The 13,821-nt window shown below is 36.2% G+C and overlaps 1 protein-coding gene across 1 annotated transcript in view; it reads left to right on the top strand.

Moving 5' to 3' along the window:
- Arid1b (AT rich interactive domain 1B (SWI1-like)) overlaps positions 1–13,821 on the top strand; it is a gene marked incomplete at its 5' end in the record, with an annotated part of 413,582 nt that overhangs the window by 108,385 nt on the left and 291,376 nt on the right. The window contains 1 exon segment of the mRNA XM_013517332.1: positions 10,213–10,362. Coding sequence (XP_013372786.1) covers positions 10,213–10,362 — 150 coding nt within the window.

Raw genomic sequence — 13,821 nt, 5'->3', positions numbered from 1 at the left:
ATCTTTTTTATTTTTTTTTTATTTATTTATTTTCTGAGACTGTATCTCTCTATGTAATTCAAGCTGTCTTGAACTCACTACATAGCCCAGACTGGCCTTGAACTCACATCGATCTTCTTGCCTCAAACTTGTGAGTGCTGCAATTACAGGTTCATGTAGTTCTTTTGAAAAATATAATTCTAATGGGAGGTATAAATGCCATAAAGCTTAGAACAAACGAATCTGAAGCTAATATAAAACTTATATCAAATAAGAACAATAGGTCTTCCAAAAGAATAAAATTAAATCCTTTTCCTTACACTATATCCAGAACTAATAATTGATCACAGGCCTAAATGTAAGAGCTTTGAAAAGGCTAATAGAAGCCATAAGCTGCTGATTGAGGTGGTACAAGCCTGTAATCACAACACCTGAGAGGCCAAGGAAAGGGGATTGTGAGTTCCAGTCCTCCCTGGGCTACACAATTTGTAAGCTCAAGGCCAGTTTCAGCTATAAAGTGAGAGCCTGTCTTTACAAAGAAGGAAAGAAAATAAGAAGCTATGGAAGTCTTAGAAGAAGACATAGGCAAAAAATTGCAAGGTATTGGATATGATACTGATTTCTTGAATATCACACCAGGTGCATAAATGACAAAAGGAAAGAGATAAATTGGACTGCATCAAAGTTAAAATCTTTTTGCATCACAGGACACTCTTTTTTTTTTTCTGGTACTGGGAATTGAACTCATAACTTCGCGCTTGCCAGGCAGGAGCTGTGCCGCTGAGCTAAATCCCCAGCCCCTGGACACTCTTAAAAGAACAAAAAAGCAACCCACCGAATGAGTAAAATAATTTGAAGGTCATATATCTCATAAGAGACTAAAGCACTTGTACAACTCATCACCAACAAAACCTAATTTAAAAATGGTCAAAGGACCTGAATAGACATTTTTCTGTAGAAAATACACAGTTGGTCAGTAAACACATGAAAAGATGTCCAGCATCATTCATCATTAGAGAAATGCAAATGCAAATCACAGTGAGATTGTATCCTTTCACACCCAATAGGATGGCTGCTTTGGTGGGATTAGGGTTAATCAGAAAATAATAAATGACATTAGGGATGTGGAGAAATTGGAGCCTATGTGCTTTGTTTATAGAAATGTAAAATGGTACTGCTGCTGTGTAATGTAGGATTTAAACATAGGATTAACATCTAATCCAGCAGTTCCACATTCGAGTATATGCCCAAAGAAGTGAAAGCTTGGAAAGGTGCTTGGAAAGTTATGTTCAAAATAGCATTATTCACAGTCACGTTTCAAAAGTTAGAAACAAGTGTCTATCACTGAATGAATGGATACATAAAATTTATGGCATATACAGACAGTGACCTAAGATGAATGAAAATGTGATACATGGTACAACATGGATGAACTTTGAAGACACTGTATGTTATGGCTTGTATCTAGATGTCCTCCCAAAGCCTCATGCATCCATAGATAGGAAGGTGACTAGATCATAAGTATGTGATAACTGGATTAGTCACAAATCTACTGATTGGTTTAGGATAGTTCTAGATACAGTTGATGGGAAGGCCCACCATCAGAGTGGGTGGCACTACCCAAAGGCTTTTGTAGCCTGAATAGAGGAAAAAAGGAAATGGAAGACTCACTGTTTGCTGCTTCCTACCTGCCTGGCCTTGAGTTTTTTCTCAGCCACAGCCTTCTGTCTTGGAGCCAGCCAGTCATAGACTGAAGCCTCTACAAACTGAGCCAGAACAAACCTTTCCTGCTTTAACTTGTGAGTGTTGGATATTTTGTCCAGCAACAAGAAAGTAAAACACTATGCTAAATTAAGCTAGCCACAAAAATGACAAGTATTGTGTGATTCTGCTTATAAGAGATAGCACGAATAACCAAAATATCAGAGAAGGAAAACAGGAGAGTGGCACCCAGAGGGGCTGGGGCATGGGAGAAGAGTTTGGACTTGCTGTTTAGTGAGTTGAGTTTTAGTTTGAGATGAGGACATTCTGGAGGTGAATGATAGTGGTGATTGCTCTATTAAGAGTGTGGATGTGCTTAAAGCCATTGAATTATACACTAAGAAAAAGTACTAAGATAGTACATTTTGTGTGTATTTTAGAACAGTCCAAAAGACACTCATGGATTTTTCAACTGGAATGTTGAAGAAAAGCACACATGTGTTTATTTCATTACATATTACAGAAATAGCATGTCCAAATTCGGAGGTGGTGTAGGCACTGCACATCTGTAATACCAGCTGCTTGGAAGGCTCAGGTAGGAGGATTGCAAGTTCAAGACCACCCTAGGCAACTCAGTGAGACCCTGTCTCAAAATAAAACAAAAACAAAAGGGTTAGTAATCTAGCTCAGTGTTATAGTGCTTGCATAGTATGTTCAAGGCCTTGGGTTTAATTTCTGGTACCCATGGTAAAAAATTCTGAAGTGGGAAGTTTTCATCACATTAAGTATGTCTGATTCTTTTAGGGACAGTGCCAAACATTTCTTTTTCTTCATACATTGCTTTCCTGGAAAAGGAGGGACAAATTTGTCAATTTTGACAAATTGAGGTATGCATAATCAACGAGTTCATGATGAAATGAGCCATGTCAATTTCAACGCTTTAAGAAATCTCATAGCTAACAGTGTGTTATCTGTTCCAGGTGATTTTTATGGGCTGTTAGTGGTGATAGAAGTTGAGGTTGAGGTGGATGCTTGTTTAACTCAAGACACCCTTCACATTTACATTGTTAGGGTGTGTGATTTATATAGTACTCTGGGAGGTGCAGTCAACAGAGAACAGGAGCTCTTCCTAGAAGCCAGGCATTCTTTGTACAGGGATGACCTAAGTGGAGAAGGCCTGTCCTGTGGGGTTTGGATACTGTGGAGTTGGGAGTGTGTGAAAGGTCCAGGTTTAAAAGTGGACAGGTTTCTTGACTTCTAAAGTGTTTCACAGATCCTTCAATGTGGAAATATTAGAAATATTGTATGCTTTTTTTAAAAAAATAGTACTCCTATTTCTCAATTTTTTTGACTTTAGAACTAATTTTATGAGATACAAGGGGTGATCAAAATATATAGTGAATGTCTAGATTAAAAAAATGTATTAAAAAGATTGTTATTATTCTCCCTCAGAATCCTCTTGTGGCTGTAAACACACATTCCATTGTTCTTGTCCTATCTGAAGCAGCTGTGGAAATCCTCTTTCATGTTTTTAGATGAAAAATACTGTAAATGCTGACACTAAAAGCCATCCAATGGAAAGGAAGACTTGTAAAAAACATGGTGTACCCTCATCCACCTTATTCATTGGGTCTGGCAGTGTGCAAATTTTGACTCTTTCCCAAAGTCAAAATGACCATGAAAGGTTTTGAATCAATTCAGAACATTAAAGCAACCATGGCAGCGTAAGTAAAGACACAAAACAGAACTTGCAGAACTGCTTCAGAAAGTGGCAAGAGTGAAGGTACAAGTATTTTCCAAGTGAGTGAAAGTATTCTGAGGGTAATTAATGGCAATATGTCTTTCACTGTAATAACTTTTAAGAATTTAAACATTAACTGCGTTTTTTCAACTACACACCTCCTGTCTTGTAAGATTAGTGTTCCTTAGAGGAGCCGTAGGGAAACATTGACCCAGTGTCCTTTTTGTCGGAGACTTAGCAACACAGGACTCTTCTGTGAAGGAGGCCACAGGGGAGTCTTCCTTCTGGTCCTGTCCTGGGCTCATCCATTTTGGAGAGAATCAGGTCTTTGGAGTTGGGTGCTGGCCAAGCCTGTGTATAGTGCAGTGAACCGAGGGTGCTCTGCAAAGGACCCTCCTCTAGGACACTTGCCTTTGTGCACTTTAGCTCACCTATGCCTCTTCCTTTTCTGTGTGTGTATTGAGGGGGAGGTTTGCAAGGTAGAAGCAAGGTATTTTAGAGTGTAAAATTAGGAAATAATTTAAGCATAAAGGAAACACCAGGAATAGAGTATTTTATGTAATCACAGAAAGACTGTAGACATTAATAGTTTGCCAGTCCTCAGTGCATCTAGGTAAGTGCTCTGCTACTGAGCTATACTCCTAGTTCCATCTGTTTTTTTTTAAACAAAGGAACAAAATTGAAGGCTGAAATCCCACCCCATTTTCCTGCCCCTCCTTCCCAGAGTGAGTCATATATTTCTTTTTTGATGCATATTTTTGTACCTATACCATATGTATATTCTGTTTTGTGTATTAAAGTGTAAATGTTTTGTTGGTTTCTTTTCAACTCAAGATTTTTTTTAGATTTGAATCATTTTGATATAAGGTCTTATGTCTTCCTTTTACTACTGTATGGAACTTAATTGTATGATTATGGTAAAGTTAATTTTTACTGTTTACTTTCTGTGCCAAAGGTAGGTTGTGTGCTCTTCCTGGTGATTGTAAACATAACTACATTGAATATCCTTCCTAAGACACATGTCTTTCTTGAACACAGTATATACTTAACGAGATGCATTGCTGGGTTAGGAGGTCAATGTAGTGGAAAACTGCTCTCTAAAACTTTTTTAGAAAGACAAAGAGGGAGAAGGAAAATGTGAATAATTTCTTTAATTTTGAAATGTGAGCAAAATGTTTAGGGCATGGTGAAATGAAAAATAGGGCCCAGAATTCTGCACACTTAACATGATATAGAAATGTAAAAGTGAAAACTTGGGTCCTTTATTGGGATAGTTTCCTAAAGTATATATATGAAGTAAGTGAGTCCTTTCTAGTTATATTTTCCCTTTCCAGTAATATTTGGAAGGATTCATTTTTGTTTTTAAATTGGAACAATTTTCTGTTATTGTGTGAGTACATATACTGCTGAAGAGTTCCTTTATTTAGAACACATGAGACAAATTTCTAGTTTTAAATAACAGAAAAGTTCTGATCTTGGGGATTTTCTGGAAATTTCTGTGTAGCTTGGTGATACTCTTTTTACTTAAAGGATGCTAAAAGCATAGAGTATTTTCTGGGCAATAATTACTTACTCTAGGGTTAGAAATTAATGGCAAGGAAACTATGATAGTTAATACCCTTGCTGTTGTTAGTGTAAAGGGCAGTATATTCTAATGTTGGGTGAAAGTGAACACGTATCAGATTTAAATATTATAAGTGATTTCCATTTCATGATGTGTTGCTGGATTAAAGTTTCATAGAATGATGACTTGACTACTTTAGTAAACCATTGAACAGCTATGCTCCCCTCCCTCTTTCTTTCTTTTACTTTACTTCCTTACTTCCTCCCCTCCTTCCATTCGTGTCCTAGGGATTGAACCCAGGACCTTTGCACTTAGCTAGATCCCCAGCCATTTCCCCCTTGTGAGACAAGAACTCATGTTTTAGTTCAGGCTGACCTTGAACTTACTGTGTAGCCCAGGCTGGCTGCAAACTCATGATGGTCCTTCTGCTTCAGCCTCCTGAGTTCTGGGATTACTGGTATGCACTATTGTGCCTGGCTTTATGTTTTGTTTTGCAATAGGATCTTGCTAAATTGCTTGAACTGGGCCCAAAGATGGGTCTTTCTCCTTGATTTTTATTTTTTTAAAATTAATTTTATTGGATATATATATATTATATTATATTGGAGATGTGTGTGTGTGTGTGTGTGTAACACATTCATCTTAGGGAAATTGTACCTATAGAAAATGTGTCTTGATTCTTCTTTTTTCCCTAATCCCCTCCCCTCCCTTCAACCCCTTTCCCTCCTTATTTACAAAAGCTGTTTCCATTTTTTCCTGATATTTTCTTTTTACCTTTTTCCTTCTTTCATTTCCTCCTTCCCCTCCCTGTTCTCCTTCCATTTGAACATTTTCTTCCTATTTTTCAATATCTATTATACATTTTTGTTTTGATTTACCCTTTTGGTTTCTCACACTAGAGAAATAATGTGATATTTAAACATCTGATTTCACTTAGAAGCATGGTCTCAAGGTGTATCCATTTACCAAGGACTGTCTCAAGTTTATCCTCCTTTATGGTAGAGTAGTACTTCATTGTATAAAAAAAAAAACCCCAGATCTTCTTTATCCATTCATATGTTGATGGGCATTTGGGTTTTTCCCAAGATTTAGCTTTTGTACATTGTGCTGCTATAGTCATGGGTGTGAATATATCACTGTGGGATAATACTTTTAATTCTTTTTGGGAGGTACCAAGAAGAGGAATAGTTGGGTCAAATGGAAACTCTTAATTTTAGTTTTTTGAGGAATCTCCACATTGATTTCCGCAGTGGTTGCAGCAGTCCACACTCCCACCAACAGTGAAGAAAGGTTCCTTTTTCCCTACAGCCCTGGCAACATTTGTTATTGGTTGATTTCTTGATAATAGCCATATTTCTGAACATTTTTTCATATGTTTATTTGCCATTTGTATTTCTTCATCTGGGAAGTGTCTGTTCATTTCAGATGCCCATTTTTGGATTGGGTCTATAACTTTGGGAGTACTGTTGATTTTTTATTTTTTAGTTCTTTATATTAGATATTAGTCCTTCACCTGAGGAACAGCTGAGAAAAATTTTTTCCCACTCTGTGGATTGTCTCTTTACTCTGTTGGTGGTTTCTTTTGCTGTACAAAAGCTTTTTAATTTAATGTGATCCCAGTTGTTGATTCTTTGTAGTATTTTCTGTGCTACCAGGGTTTTGCTCATAAAGTCTTTACCTACACCTAGGTTTTGAAGAGTTCTACTTAATTTATCTCCCAGTAGGTTTAGTGTTTCTGTTTTAATATTTAGATCTTTGATCCATTTCATTTTTAGTTTAGTGCATAGTGAGAGGTATGGGTCTAGGTTTAATCTTTGGCTTGTGGAAACCCAGTTTTTCCAGCACCTTTTATTAAAGAGTCTCTTTCTTCCAGTGAAGATGTTTGGGCCCTTTTTCAAAGGGTGGTTGAACTGACTGAGCAAATAGGTGGTTGATTGTGTTTGGAGTTGTTTTTGCATCTTCTGACCTGGTCCATTGATCCTTGGGTTAGGTTTTTTGCCAGTACAATGCTGTTTTTATCCCACTAGTTTTGTAATATAATTTCAAGTCAATGATTGTAATGCCCCCTCCCTTGCTTTTGTTGCCCAGAATTACTTATGCTATTCTAGGTCTCTTCTGGTTACAAATGAACTTTAGGATTGTTTTCTCTACCTCTGTGAGGTATGCTATTGGTATTTTGATCAGGATTGCATTAAATCTGTGCAACAATTATGGAAGTATGGCCATTTTTACTATATTGGTTCGTCCTACCCAAGAACAAGCGATACCTTTCCATTTTCTGATATCTTCTTAGATCTCCTTGTTCAGAGTGCTAGAAAAAAGTCTAATGAAGGAAGTAAAGACCTTTACATTGGGCTCAGACTTGTAATTCTCCTGTTTCAGCCTCATGGGTTGCTGAAATTATAGGAATGTACCATTGCACCAGGCTTGAACTAGTGTTTCTTGACTGTTAGGTCATCTTCTAGCAGGTATATATTGAATCTGTAAGGTTATATTCTACTGTTGAGGATGGTAAATACATGAGGTATAGGCTAACAACAGAGATTATAGTAATCTCTGTAAGTAACAGAGACATAGGCTAACAACAGAGATTATAATAATCTCTGTAAATAACAGATATAGGCTTATATAAATTGGATATTGCCCCTGTGGTAAAATAAATGAATGAGGATATGAGGATGGTTGTGTTTAATTTGTCAAACTAGTTGTGGTCTTCTAGGGCCCTGGTCTCCTGGAGAGCCCACTTATATTATAATTTAGATTTCCTCATCTTAGGCTCACAGAGGGTTGAGGTGCCAGTGAAATCTGCCCCTAAGAAATGAATTAGATCAAGTATCTAAGAGGACAGCAGATAGGTTTTTTTTTTTTAATTGTGGAAGACTGCACTAAGAACTCCTAGCAGATGTTTTAGATGGTGTGCCTTCTACAGTTTGTCTTGTTTTGCCTTGTTATTGATATAGTTACCACCTAACCTCCTGACCCCCCAACCTGCCCAAAATTTTCTGGAGCTGGAACAGATAGTAAAAGAGTCTGGTAAATTTGTGGCTTCTGTGGTGCCAGTAGGTTCCTGAAATATGTCCTGTTGTGCTTAGGAGACAGAGCCCCCTGCCTCCTCAAATGATGCTTCCTTACTGTGTATAAGGGTTTCTGCAAACTATGTCAGTGTGTTTCTAGGGAAGTTGCTGGCTTGTGTTGACTGAGCTTTATAGTCATTTTAACACTGGCAGAAGTGTTATCCTCACTGCTTCAAATCAAACTGCAAAGATGCTTGTGTGAAATATCGTATTAGATAGCAAATCAAACATATGGGCACTGAACTGGAGGGTGTGTTTTGTGGCAGTATATGGTATTCAAGCATGTGGAGTTGTATTTTATGGAAATTCTTTGGCTTGGCTCATGCCAGGGACATACATTCATTATGAAATATCAAACTGTAGGATAAATAAAAGCAAAGAATTCAGCTGTTCTGTGTAATGGTTTTCAGTGCAGAGTCATATGTTCTAACAGCCTAGCCTGTGCGATGAGAGGTGTATTGTAAGCTGTTGTAGCCATACCTTTTGTTTTCACTAGTGATAGGTTTTGAAAATAATCAGAATTATGTTGAAACAAATGGGAACTTTAGCTTTTAATATTATTTTCCTTTTATTCCATCGTATATAGTGTAAATTATTGCATTACTTTGTCTTAGAGGGAAAATATGCTAAATTTTTAATGTTGTTTCTTTGTATTTATTCAGTATTTCTCTAGTGAATTTGGCTTTTAAGTGTATATCTGGTACTCCTTAATTTATTAAGTGTGTTGGCTTATGGGGATCAAGTTCTTGGAGTTCTCAAATGGACCATATTGTGGCATTAACAGAGTGACTTCATTATTCTCTGCTCTGGAATGTTTTTTGCTATCTTCATATTTTTGTTTTTCTTCCTTTTTACCCAGTTAGGGGGAAAATGTATTTCTCATTTAAATAATTTAAAGAGTTCTCATTTTTTAAAAATCAGGAAATACTATGAATAATGTGTTACACAAGAAAGGGTTTTCCTGTGAATAATAATTTTGAGAATTTTCAGGCTCATGTAAGTTAGAGAATATTGATTTAGGCTACTTAGGTCTATATCTCTGGTGTTTACAGTGCATTATGGTTTTTAATGTTGCCTGTTTTATCAACTAAGAAAATATTATTCTTTGTTCTATGTTTATGAATATCTTTCCAGAACTCATGTTGGTGGTTGTATATACATAGTGTTGTTTTCTATGTGATTGTATTAGTCAGCTTTCCATCATGATAAGAAATACCACAGATGATCACCTTATAAAAGGATAAGTTTGAGATCACAGTTTTAAATGCTCAGTCCATGGTTGCCTGCTAGCCTCATGATCTTGGGTCTCAGGTGAGACCCACAATATAGAAGAGAAAAAGTGCCCACCTCGTGGCCAGGGAAAAAGAGAGAGGGAAGGGGGCCAGGGTCCCATAGTCTCCTTCAGTGGGATGCCTTCTGGACCTGAAGACCTCTCAGTAGGCCCTACTTCTTACACATCCCTCTGACACATGGGCCTTTGCTTTCACAGGGTTTATTTGATGGTGAATGTACCCCCAGCCTCTTGCAAAAATGGTAAATTAAATTGCTAATGTAACTGGCCCATGTCTGATAGAATATAATTGGAACATTCTAACTTCAGTTGTTCTGAACTTAGAAACAGATGTGACGTGTATATATAATGCAACCAAACCACAGGCATCCTACAAACTATTAATGAGTTAACCTGGATAGTGTCACTTCATTTGAATTTTTACTGTTGTATAGTAATGGATTATGTCTCATTGATACTGAAAAGTATTCCTAAATGTCAGCATTAGGAACTTTCTCTACTATATTTTTATGACATCCATACTTGATGTCTGATAAAATATGATTGTTTCAGGTGAAGTCACCATATCTTTTGACCTCATTGATAATGTGTGAACACAAAGCAGTACAGTATGTCAGTTCATCTAATGAAGAGAGGATCAAAAATACTGGATTTAGCTGCTTAGCAAAAGTCCTACTTCGTGTTAGTAAATTGAACCCACACTTGATTTCATTTAATTGCTTTTTTTTTTTTTTTTGTTTGGTACTGGGAATCAAACTCAGGACTTTGAGCTTGCCAGGCAGGCGCTTGTGCCACTGAGCTATATCCCCGGCCCTTAATTGCATATTTGATCTTGTGTTTTCTTTGCTTGACTTTTTGACAGATGCCACCTCAGTATGGACAACAAGGTGTGAGTGGTTACTGCCAACAAGGCCAACAGCCATATTACAACCAGCAGCCGCAGCCCCCGCATCTACCACCCCAGGCACAGTATCTGCCATCCCAGTCCCAGCAGAGGTACCAGTCACAGCAGGTGAGCACCGCCTCCGATCCCCAGCTCTTGTTTTCTCCTTCAGCTCTGTGTTCACAGACAAAGATGCTCCAAAACTCTTCCTGTTCCAATCTGATAATTGTGTGTCTAGGGGGGAAAATGTTAGTTTTGAGAAAACTCAAACCCATAACCTATTCTAACTTCTTCCTTCCCTGCTTTCTTCTCTCTCCCTCCCTTCTGCTTTCCCTTTCTCCCTTTCTTCACTCCTTTCTGCATGTTTGATATTGAAGTGAGGGAAAAATGAACGCTTTAATAGATGCTTGCTTTTATGGTTGGTGACAGCAGAAAGTATCATTCATTGCAAATTGTTTGTCATTTGTGTTTGAAATCTTTGAAGAAAGCACTCTGACACTCTGTTAAGGCTTATTCAAGAAAATGGTTTTGCTCATCATTTAATCCCACTAGTTAGCACATGCATGATATTTTTATCTTGACCGTTTTGGTTTTGTTTTAATAATAAGTGTTACTGCATGAACATATTGTTGGCTTTTGACAATAGTATTCTCTTTAAACTAGCTTATAAACAGATAATTACTGAAATCACAGTATATTAAGCTACTAAGAGGAATCGTCAGCTTTAAGTATTTTAAGCCATTTCTAGTTTGAATTAGCCTCTTTACTCTTTCAAGTTATTAGAGTATATATTTTTGTTCACATGTTAAGAAAAATTGTACATAGCACATAATATATTTGATAAAATGATTCAGTTTTATTTTGTTTGTAGACTGTCACTCATGAGTGGAGTGAGAAGGAATTGTAAGTGCAGGACTGTCATGCTGGACCCAGATGGGACTGGTAGCTTTTTCAGTCATAGCACAGAGTGGAACTTTTCATTTCAGTCTTTTCCTCTCATCTTTTTTCTCTTGTGGGTCAGGGTGATAAAGAGAAGAAGAATATATGTGACATGGACTTTTATCACTTTATAGGTCTTCTCACATGAATTGAATAGGTTGTTGACCTTAAGCCAACTATGTAAATACATTGAGTTTAATTTAAATCAACTTAGTGCATTTCTTAAGTATTTTATTGAGCTTTTGGGAGTCTGTACCTATATGATTTTGATTCAGAGTTCTAGAGTTTATGCTTTTAAAGAAATATTAACAACTGGAAAGTTTGAAGATTCTATACAATCTCGCTTTCTGTATATATATTTTCAATATTTTGGTAATATATCTAGGGCTTATAGAAGTAGGGTGATGTACATTATTTCAGGGTTAACTGGTGTCACTTTTATTAAAGTATGTGAACATTGTAAAGCCCCTCAACATCAGCTCTTTTTAAGTGACAGACTGATATCTAAGTGTTTGATAGATAAAGTTATAGGTTTTTTTAAAGAGGCTTTCAGAACTTTATTGAACTTATCTGTAGACATAGAGTGTTTTGTCATGTCATCAAAATTTAAGGACTCAATAGAGGGATTACATTACTCACTTCACTCTAGTGTGCTGAAATGAGACTCTGATTGTAAAAACCAGTCTGATTAAGAATTCTGAGTGCCTGTCATTTCCTTTAATATGAAACTCAAAATTTGTTTCCTTTATGGAACATTCACTGATGACTTCCAGCAGATGGCAATTAGTTATTTAATATCCTTCACATTTAGATATGGAAAGCACACTACAGATAAAATCTTTTTTAAATGAATACTATTTTAGTGTGCTTAGTTTAGGGCTATCTTATGCTTTGATACTACCATTATTTTATTGATTTGAATACAGTAAGTTATATGACATGAAATACTATATACAACCATGACTCTTTTATATAAATTGGTTCATTTTGCTCATTCTGAGTACAACCTAGCATTATTCAGAATACATTGCAAATTTTTGTGTGTTCAAGCTCATGAGCTAAAGATAAATAGTATTTTAAAAGTTTCATTAAACTCATAGTAGGATAAAATAAAAACATGTGGAAGTTGGAGGCCTTTAGGTGACCTAGGCAGATGGTCTGGTAGAACAGGAACAGTCTTGATGTTTAGGGAGTTGAAAGACCAGGTTTATAACTGGGGAGTTTCTGTAAGAAATGAGCTCTAACATTGCAGATATGGTTAACACCTTTAAAACCCCATGTCAATTCTTAAATGAAGTTAAAATTACTAATAGAATATTACCAAAATCAAGCCAAATTTTAATAAGAATTTACAACCAAATTAATGTTTATGTTTAAATGCCTAAGAAGCTTACCTATATTATTCAGTCAGCATTTCATAACAATCAGAATATTCCTTCTTGCATAGTCTCTTGTCTCCAAACATAGCTTGCACAACCTATTGATTTTGTAGAAGATGGTCAGCAAATAATACATTATGTTTTCTGTTAGTGCAGTTGATACAAAAGTTAATTTTAGGGTTCCATTAAGGTCTCACTTTTTGTCTTTAATATTTTGTAATATACTTACTGTCTTGACTAATCAATATATCCACATGCTTCAATTACAAAACACAAGTAAAGGATACAGAGCAAAGTCTCTTTCCCCATTTTAGTTCTCCCTGCTCACTTCACCACCTACCCTACTGTTTGCCGGATAACCATTTTAGTTTGTGTTTTTCTGGAGATTGTGCAACGCTGTATTTACATTTCTACCATAGTTTGGATCAAATGATAGTGTACTATTATATACCATGCATGCTCTTGTGGTGTTTTTTTTTTTTTTTCATCTTTTGTCTTCACTCAAATATAAAATACTTTCTAGAGATCTTTTCAAAGGAGAACATAGTTATCCCTCATTTTTTATAGCTCAGTTTCATTTCGTAGACATACCATAATATACTTAACCAGTTTTCTTTGATGGGGTTTTAGATTATTCATAGTTACAAATATGCAATTCAAATAGTGTTGCCAAGATAAACTATGTGTGTGTCATTTCATAAACAGATACAGTAGCATCTGTAGGATTAAATGCCTAGAAGCAGCACTGCTGGGTCACAGAGTTGTGTGCATTTGCTGTTTCTGGTAGATACTGTCAAATTACTCTCTACAGAAGGTGTACCAGTTTATCCCCCCACCCCAATCCATGTGTGACAGTGTGGTTCACTACACATTGTCAATGTCTGATAATACAGTTTTAGGTTACATTGATCCTATTAGTTGTGGTGAATATCTTATACACTTAAAAGCATTTATATTTTCATTTTTTGTGAACTATGAACTCATTTTTTTTATCTTGGTTTTTATGATTTAGTGTTTGGTCTTTTAAAAATTGATTTATGGAAACCTTATATGTGTGAGGAAGTTGAATGTGATGAATTACTACTGCCCCAATCTTGTCATTTGTCTTTTGACATTAATTATGGTAGGTTTTTTGTAGAGCAGAACGGTTCTGCTTCTAAAAAAATTTTTATGTTGTTAGAATTACCAGTCACTTCTTTGTATGATCTCTGTATTTTATTTTTAGTGGGAGTTCAAAAGTCCTTCCATATTCTAACATACAATTTTCCAT

The sequence above is a fragment of the Chinchilla lanigera genome, unplaced genomic scaffold, assembly GCF_000276665.1.
Source record: "Chinchilla lanigera isolate Chin_1 unplaced genomic scaffold, ChiLan1.0 scaffold00038, whole genome shotgun sequence".
NCBI classification, from domain to species: domain Eukaryota; kingdom Metazoa; phylum Chordata; class Mammalia; order Rodentia; family Chinchillidae; genus Chinchilla; species Chinchilla lanigera.
This window is presented reverse-complemented; position numbering and strand designations above follow the sequence as displayed.